A 9653-nucleotide genomic window follows, 5' to 3' on the forward strand; every position below is an offset into this window, starting at 1 on the left:
GGGCCAGCGGGCCCAGCCGCCGGCAACGCCAGCACCGCAGCCGCAGTACCTCCAGCCTCATGAGCCTGGGCAGCGCTCCATTGCGCCCCGGCGGCGCCAGCTCAGGCGCCGCTAGCATGAGCACCAGCAGCGGCGGCGCGCCCCCCAGCCAGGGGGGCTGCCGCCGCGGCAAACGCCACATCAGCAACAGCAACCGCAACCGCCACGGCGCTGCCGTGGCCGGCGGGGGCTCATAATGCGGCCACCAGTGGGCGCGGCGAACCTTCGGCTGCTGACAGTGAATGTCAACGGCCTGGGCTCGCCGTTGAAGGCGCGGGCGCTGGTCTCGCACCTGCAGCAAGTTGGGGCGGATGTGGCGATGGTGCAGGAGACCCACGCTACTGACACGACCGCGCTGGAGTCTTGCCTTCGTGCCGCGCAGGGGGCGTGCCTTCCGTGGCGCCACTGCCTCGCTGCCAGCCCGGCAGCGTTTTTTTCTTGAGGAATCATCCTTACAAGGTTGCACAGGGGCAGACGCGCTGCCCCCCTGCTGCTTGAAAGCAGCCTGGTCCCCGAGACCAGAACCCTGACAGGGCAAGAAGAGAAGAAAAGAGAAGAAAACAGAAAGCAAACACCTCGAAAACCGCCACCAAACACCCCCATCCATCCCACCTACCCCACCCCACCCCGACCCGGCAGACAGAGCAGGAGGCTGGCCCCCCCGCCCCCTGGGAGGGGTTGCACAAAAACACCGCCAGACCTAACCCAAGCACCAACCTACACCACAGCCCAACCGCAAGAACCACCACCACCGCGCGCCAGAAAAGAAAACACGAGCGCTACGCACTCGCCCCGCCCAAACCCACCCCACCCCCACAAGTCGGTTGCTTTTTTTTTTTGAGGAATCATCCTTACAAGGTTGAACAGGGGCAGACGCGCTGCCCCCCTGCTGCCTGAAAGCAGCCTGGTCCCCGAGACCAGAACCCTGACAGGGCAAGAAGAGAAGAAAAGAGAAGAAAAACAGAAAACAAACACCTCGAAAACCGCCACCAAACACCCCCAACCATCCCACCCCACCCCACCCTGACCCGGCAGACAGAGCAGGAGGCTGGCCCCCCCGCCCCCCGGGAGGGGTTGCACAAAAACACCGCCAGACCTAACCCAAGCACCAACCTACACCACAGCCTAACCGCAAGAACCACCACCACCGCGCGCCAGAAAAAGAAACACCAGCGCTACGCACCCGCCCCGCCCAAACCCACCCCACCCCCACAAGTCGGTTGCTTAAGCAACACCCCAGGAGAACCGGCAGAGGAGACACAAGCAGAAAACTAAACGGGCCAGATGGCCTGGCGTGCTGCCCCCGGCGGTGGATGGGGCGTGGCAGCCTGCCTGTGTGCTGCAGCATCGCAAGCCGCGGCACCTGTGGACCTTTGAAGAGCGGGCGGCGTACGATGCAGCATCACCAGGGGAACGGGCGGGGGCGTGGCCTCGGGCGCCGTACTTCCTGGCACCGGTGGCTGGGGTGGTGGTGCACCCGGAGCACTGCCGGATTGCGGGTGTCAGCTTGGCGGACTACACGGTGCGGGACGTGCGGCGGGCCATCACCGCGGCTAACCCGGCCGCACCACCGGCTCCGGCCCGCCCTGCAGCCATGCCGTGCCCAGCGCCAGCACAGCAGGCGGGGGGTTCGGGGACCCAGCCGGCGGCACAGTCGCGGCTGGTGGAGCGGGAGGCGGAGTGGCAGCGTGCAGCGGCGCAGCTGACCACCACGGCGGCGCAGCATTTCCACAATGGCGGCGGCGCTGCCCGCCTCCTGGCGGGAGGGCATCATCACCCTCATCTACAAGGGCAAAAGCCTGGACCGCGCCGAGCTGGCGTCGTACCGGCCCATCACGCTGCTCAACTGCGACTTCAAGATGGTGTCCAAGGCTGTCAGCGCCCGCCTGCAGCCCGCCCTGGATGCAGTTGTGGATGAGCTGCAGACCGCGTTCATCACCGGCCGCTGGATTGGTGACAACGCGCTGTACCTCCAAGGCCTGATCGAATGGATGCGCCTGGACGTGGGCGCGGACGGCACGCCACGGCAGGGTGGTGCGCTGTACTTCTTGGACATAGAAAAGGCGTATGACCGGGTGCACCGGCAGTGGCTGTATGCGTCCGCGGAGGGACTTGGGTTTGGGCCGCGCATGCTGCGCTGGATCCGCCTGCTCACTGCCAACGGCTCTGCCCGCGTGTGTGTGAACGGGATGCTCTCTGACGCCTTCCCAGTGCTGAACGGCTTGCCGCAGGGCAGCACCGCCTCACCACCCCTGTGGGTCATCCAGATGCAGCCACTGACGTCCTTTCTGCGGCGGCAGGTGGAGCAAGGGGCACTGCGCACGCCCCTGTTACCCAGCGGCGAGCAGGCGCCACCGGCTGCCCACCACGCTGACGACACGACCCTCACGGCGCGCGACCCGGCGGTGGACGGGCCGGTCCTGATGGGGGCAGTACAGCTGTTCTGCCGCGCGTCCAACGCCCGTGTCCATCCGGACAAGAGCAAGGCCATGGGCCTTGGCAGGTTTGCGCACCTGACGGGCCCTTGCCCACACACGGGGGTGCCGTTTACCACTGGCGCCGTGACGCACCTGGGTGTGCCCCTGTCGTGGGACTCGGATGCGGCTGCAGCTGACTTGTACACCCGGCGGGCTCGCGGCATGGCGTTTGTGGCGCGTCTGTGGGCTGCCCTGTCTCTGACTCTTGTTGGCCGTGTGCACATTGCGAAGCAGGTGCTGGCGGCGAAGCTGGCCTACCACTTCAGCTTCCTCAACCCGTCGCCTGCGCAGCTGAAGGAACTCACCGACCTGGTGGACCACTTTGCTGCGCGCTCCATGCACGCTGAGGACGCCAGCCTGGTGTCGCACGGGAACCCGCTCCCATTTTTTGTTTGAGGAATCATCCTTACAAGGTTGAACAGGGGCAGACGCGCTCCTGCTGCCAAAGCGGGAAACGGCCTGTCTGCCGTACAAGGATGGGGGTGTCAACCACGTCGACCTGCCTGCGTTCCTGTCTGCCCTGCAAGCTAAGACCTTCGCCCTCCTTGCCCAGCCAGGCCGGCAACCCTGGAAGATGCTCACCCGGGCGCTGCTTACTCATGTGCGCCCGGACTCCGCCACCACGTGGGCGTGGGTGTACAGCGACACGCCGGCGCCAGCGGGGCTGCCTGCCCGGCTGGCGGCCGCGGTCGGCCACATGCAGAGCGCGGGCGTGGAACAGCATCCACCGCAGCCAGCCACTCAGCCGCCAGCGGCGCCGCCACAGTGGCGGGTTAGCCTGGACCAGCTGTGGGTGGCTAACGCTGCGGGGGCTGTGTCCTACGTCCACTACACGGGGCGGCTCTTGGAGGAACGTTTTTCACATTATAGATACTAGAAATGTAGCCATACATATCTAGAGCTCGCCACAAGCGATATGGACGCGAACCAAGCTGGCATGGTTGACGACCGGCGAAAGAGGAGGCGGAAGCGTGCAGCTGTTGCTGTACTGTTGTTGCTAACCCTCTGCATGCCGTTTGCAGTTTGCCACTGGCCGCGAGCCCTGAGCGCGGTGGAAGTTGACCAGTTTGACCATTCTCGGGCAGGCGCTCCCTGCTGCCAACTCTGTTGGCAACGAGGTCCAACTTGGCAAACTCTGGCAACCCACGCAGAAAAGCTCGGCTCGCTGTGCCTGGCACAATCGACCCGCTGCCCTTGGCGAAACAAAATGGCAGAGATAGGGGAACCGACCCCTCGCCACACTGGCACTCTGACCAACTCCATTACCGTGGAACCACCACGCAAATGGACCCAGCCAGCAATAGCGAGCTGGATGGCAACGACCGAGCTCAGGACATGCCTGAGCTCAGAGCCGCCCTGTCAATGCGCACCCACGAGCAAAACCAGCAACAACCTCCATTTTGAGCTCGCTGCCCAGAGCACTTGGGGAAACAGTAGAGCAGAGCAGGGACGCGTCGAGATTCAGCATCCCGGCTTGCTCTGCACGAAATCAGGTCCACTCGATGAGCACTATAAGAATAACACTCTCAACACCTTCCCTGCCATCACGCTGGGCAATCTTGGCGAAGTAAGCTGGGACATCGCGGCAGAGCAAGCCGAGAGTAAACAGCAACACAAGCCAAGCATAAACAGCAGCACAGCAATTAGTATGGCGTTTGTTCTATTGTGGACTCTCAGCTACATGCTCGCTCGCGGGTGCGCCCGCCAACCACCACCAACACCGATGCTCGCCACACCGAACAGACACGCCGGCAGCAAGAGCACACGCCTCAAATCAGCCGCCCCTGTTGTCAGAGCAATGCACCTACACGACAGACAGCACGACAACCGCTCCTGTCTCATTCACGCAATTAACAACCTGCTTGGAAAACGCCTCCTCACGCCCGCCATTATACATGCCGAATGGGAACGGGTGTGTCAGCTCCTCCACCGTGAATCCCCGGCCTCCGTGCCTACATGGGCGACGTACCTAACGGCCAACAGTATAGATTATGGCCTTCTCAATCACTGCCTCAAAGTCACCACCTGCTCCCCCCTGCCAGCCATCCCCCACGTACAGCTCACGGCATGCTCCTTCCCTGGCGGCCTACCCCAACATGACGCACTCAATGCCCTCCCCTCTGAATCCCGCCACATTGGCTTTATCCTTATCCAAGGTGGCCACGCCCGAACCGTGAAACATGCAAACAGCCGCTGGTGGTTGCATGACTCCAACGCACCACGCGCCATTCCCCTCACGAATGCCGACACGGTGCAACCTGGATACTACCGATGGACGGACCTAGGGCGCGGCCTTGCCCTAACCCTCACCTACCAACGGCACCCTGAAATCTCCACCGATTTCAACATCCGGGACATCCCGACAATCAAGCCCCCCACCACCCGCATCACACTCTCACACGAGGGCATCCGCCTCACCCCTGTTCGCACCGCCACCAGCACCCGCCCGCAGGCAGGCACCAAACGCAAACACGACCCAGATGGCCACACCGTTGGGCAACCCACTGCAACTACAACCAACCCCTTGCCCGCAGCCCTCCCGCATAACCCCTCTACTACCCCCGCCGCTGCCCCCAATGCTGCCCCCGTTACGACCAAACCACCGCCAGGCCCACCTACAATTGCTCCTGGTCCCGCTACACAGACCAACACAACCGCACGCGCCAAGCCCAAACCAGCGGGTCCCACAAAACGCCCCGCTAGGCGTACACATAACCCCCTGCCGAAACTACGCAAGCTCAGCACAGGCGCCCCCAGTGCACCACCACCAGCCAAGAAGCCCCAACAGATCACCATAGCAATGGCGCACAAGAGGAAACACGAGGCCACACTCCAAACCACACCCAGCGAGCCCGCAACCGGCCAAGCCCAGACCAGCCCCTCCCAACCCCCTGACGGGCGCATCTCTGTCCTCACCCTCAACACCAGGGAACTGTTGAGCCACCATGAAAGCATCCTCCACACGGTCACCACACACACCCCGGACATCCTCTTCCTCACAGAAACCAAAATTCCCACCCGCCTCCACTACAGTATGGGCAGTGCGAAAAAGGGCCTCTCCTCGCACTACCAAACCTACACCAGCAACGCACCCTACAACCCACGAGAGGGAACCCGCCCACATGCCGGCGTCATGGTCGGTGTCACCCACCGCTTTAGCCGCCCGTCTGGCACAACGGACATGAATGCCCACAACACAGACGCACGCTTGGCAGGCCACGTCTGCCACATACGCATTGCGCCACCCCAGAGCACGCCAGTACACGCCATCGGCATATACGCCCCCAGCGATGACACCACCCGCGCTGCAATCTACAAATACTGCACTGACCAAGCGGCCAAAACGACAGCCGCTAAAGAACATCTCCTTATGGGAGGCGACTGGAACGCAGTGCTGTTCCCCTCTGACCGCAGCACGGGCGAGCTGAACGCTACGGACCGCGCCCACATTGCCTTCACCACCTCGGCGGGCCTGCACCCACTCACACTGCGCACACACGAACACCCCCGGCCCCACACGTACCTACAAGATCAAGCCACGGCACCACACATGAGCCGCATTGACGACCTACTAGTAAGCCACCACACACACGCCACCATCACTACAACAGGAGGTGGACAGGAAGCAGTGCATGAATGCGGTGATGCCCTCGACCACCGTGCCCTCCTCTCCAGCGTCCCCCTCGCTGCCCTCCGCCTCTACCCCTTCCCCACGGCACCTGCCGCCCCCTCCGACCCTGACGCATGGGTAAACTACCATCCACCAACCAAAGACCAACGCGAGAAAGCGCGCATCAAGATGGAGGAAACAATTGGACAAGAGATCGCCGACCTACTGAACACGCTACACCCCGCACACCTCGCCATCACCAACAAGCTATACCCTGCCGGCCTCACCCCCGCCCAAGCCGAACGGAACACCCCAAGCCCTGCGGAGTTCCGTGCCCTCCCCGAAGTTAGTGCTGCCGACACCACGTCCATCAGCAACACACTCGAAACCATTCTCCAAAAGTGCCTGGACGTTCTCAAAACCTACTGCGACAAGAAACCTCCACGTGCCAGCACTACAAGCCCACGACGCCACACGTCCAAAACCGTGACACGCCTCCTGAATGCCACCCGCCAACTCAAAGAAAAACTCACGGCCGCCCTTACTGTTACAAACGCAGCGGGCGCCATCCCACCCACCGCCACGCCTCACCCCACCCCGACGCCCCCGCCCAACACCACCAGCCCCACACCTGCCCCGGCCCCCGCAGACGAGGACACACCCACCGCCATCAGGAGTCAGCTACTCAACGCACGCACCCTCCTTCGCACCGCAAAAAAGGAAGCAAGAAAACTCAATACCAAACGTACAGCCCGCGCCTTCCGACGACTGGTTGCAACACAGCCAAAGCGTGCACACCAGAAGATCTTTGATGAGACGGACCAGCCACGTGGCACGCCCGCCCTCACTGACCCCATCACCAAAGAAGTCCACACCAAGCCCGAAAAAATTCTAAACAGCATCCACCAGCACTTCACCGCCCAACTCCTACCCATCAACGGCCCCCGCACAGGACAATACAACATACCCGACAGCGCGAAACAGTACCCCTGGAGCCGGCCCGACGCACCCGACCGAATGCCGGCCCTATCTAAGCCAACCGACGCACCCGCCACCTTACTGCCAGGTATTGCTGACAGCACCACATTCTTTGGCTGCGTCAACCACCTGTCTCGCCGCAAGGCCCCGGGACCCGACGTAATACCGAACGAACTACTCCAGACAATACCCACCAGCCTACAAACAGCCATACACCAACTCATGACTCTCATGTGGGTAAAAGCGCACATCCCTACACACTGGACACAGTCCGACACCGTCCTCTTACCCAAAAAAGGAGACCCCCTGCTGATACAGAATAAGCGGCCCATCGCGCTGGCGAACACCCTCTACAAGCTGTATACCTCCCTCATCACTGTGAATGCCGCCCTGTTTAGCGAACAAGCCCACATCTTCACGGAGTCACAAGAAGGCTTTCTCAGAGGCCGCAATACCGAACGGCAAGTCCAAAATCTACTCCACGCCATAGAAGACGCCGCCACCACCGGACGCGACCTCTTCCTACTGTACATTGATTTTACCTCCGCATTCAACACGATAGACCACGACAAACTGCTCATTGTCATGCACGACCTAGGCTACCCCACCGATCTGATTGAGGTGGTACGGGACCTATACGGCAAGGCAGCCACCAGCGTGCGCACTGAACATGGAACCACACCCCCTATCCCTATCCAACGCGGCACGGTACAGGGCGATGTCCTGTCACCACTACTGTTCATCATCTTTATTGAACCGTTGCTCCGGTGGCTCCATGTTGGCGGGCGCGGATACCAATACGGATGTCTCACCAAAGCCGAGAATGATAAACACAGCCTCAGCTCAGGCGCCTTCGCCGATGACTTAGTCACCGCCACAACCCAAATCTCAAACCTACGAATCCAAGTTGAAAAAATTGAGAAATACGCAGCATGGGGCGGCCTCAAAGTCAACGTCTCCAAATGCCAACTACAAGGCATACTCCACGGCCGCGCCCGCGCCGATCCCACCCTCGGTGGCCCCCGCAGCAAGCCCCACCAGGCAGCGCTCGCCAGAATGCTTGAAGGCCAAATCCGCATAGATGGCACCGCTATCCCATACAAGCCCCCCCATGAATCCTACAAATACCTTGGCATCCACATCACCCCTACCCTAGACTGGAGTGCACAAGTGCAGTACATCCGGGAAAAAATTAAGAAGCGAGGGCAACGCATCGCCACATCACTCGCCACACCGGACCAGAAACTCCGGATGATACAATTCACCATCCACCCAGCAGTGGCCTACAGCCTCCCATTCATGCCGTACAGCACACACGACGTGGCCAGCCTCGATGCGCTCATTGCAAGCACTGCAAAGATGTGCTACGGCCTGAAACGCGGCTTCCCCACCCGCGCTATCCTCCAGCCCACTAACACCCTTGGCCTGGGGGTAGGTAGCATCCGCGAGCTATATGTCCGCCGCGCAGGCAAGGCCCTCGTCCAGGCCTTAAACGATGGGGGCAGACTGGGTGCCGTCACCCGCGCCATGCTCCACCTGCAACACAGTGTGGCACAGAGAGTGCCCGCAGATCAACTCCACACGCAGTGCCGCTTTTAATAATAATAATAATATCTACGCAGGGCACAGGTACCCGCGTGTCTTAAGGAGGAGTGAGACAAGCTCACCCCACCATCGGAAAACTTGATTTCCCTACCCCGGCTCCCCTGCGCGGGGGCCGCCATTGGCGGTCCCCTGGGTGCGGCCTCCCGGGCGGCATCGGGTGTTGACAATGCCCATCTCTCGCTCTAGTCGGTAGTACAGGTTTGCGGTGCCCCGGAGTGTGGTGACGCTATGCATGTGGAGACGTGTGCAGCAGGCCTTGGCTGCCTGCGGTTTGGCTCCTAGGTCTTTGAGGAGAGTTTCAAGGGTACGGGGGACAGTGCCACCGTGGCCCAGTGTAATAACGTGTTTAGTATCGTAGTGCACAGTCCACCCTGCAGCTCGCATGGCAGTGGCAAGGGTGGCGTGCTGTGCTTGTTTTTGAATGAGCTTCTCGCTGTGGTGCAGGTCAGAGGTGTATCCAACTTCAAGGATGTACACTGGGTAGGCCCCTTTGTTGGCTGGTGGGGATGTCATGAAGCGTTCTGCTTCGGACCGGGGAAGGTTCGGGATAAACAGAATGTCAGGCCGCATCCTGTTGAGGTCTGCAGCGGGCACTTGCGGGCAGAGCCAGGACGGCGGCCGCATGCCCGCACAGTACTCAGGCAGTTCAGCTCGGGAGGTGGCATCCATTATCATGTAGCCACCACCGTTGTGACCATGATGTAGGCATTCGGCAATTGTCCGCACTGCAGTGTTGTGTTTGGCTATCCTAGCGCCAACGAGTAGGGGGTGCGCGCAGTGGCCGGCAAGGTGACCTGCGGTGCCACGCTCTGGGTCAGATCCGCGGCTGCGCTGGGTGTGGGCACAGAGACCACATTTGTCGCTGTCTCGTAGTTTAAACAAAGCCAGCCGTGCCGGGCAGATGAGGCCTCCCTGACGAGCATTCTGTATGAACCGGCGTAGGC

The 9653-nt window shown here is 61.5% G+C and overlaps 1 protein-coding gene across 1 annotated transcript; it reads left to right on the forward strand.

The window, feature by feature from the left end:
• The first annotated feature begins 1667 nt into the window (after nucleotides 1–1667).
• CHLRE_09g399775v5 (uncharacterized protein) lies at nucleotides 1668–2929 on the forward strand. Its single transcript, XM_043065948.1, has one exon. The coding sequence runs from the start codon at nucleotides 1773–1775 to the stop codon at nucleotides 2910–2912; it is 1140 nt and encodes a 379-aa protein (XP_042921360.1). The 5' UTR covers nucleotides 1668–1772; the 3' UTR covers nucleotides 2913–2929.
• The last annotated feature ends 6724 nt before the right edge of the window (nucleotides 2930–9653 follow it).

Source organism: Chlamydomonas reinhardtii, chromosome 9, assembly GCF_000002595.2.
Source record: "Chlamydomonas reinhardtii strain CC-503 cw92 mt+ chromosome 9, whole genome shotgun sequence".
In the NCBI taxonomy this organism is placed as follows: Eukaryota; Viridiplantae; Chlorophyta; class Chlorophyceae; order Chlamydomonadales; family Chlamydomonadaceae; genus Chlamydomonas; species Chlamydomonas reinhardtii.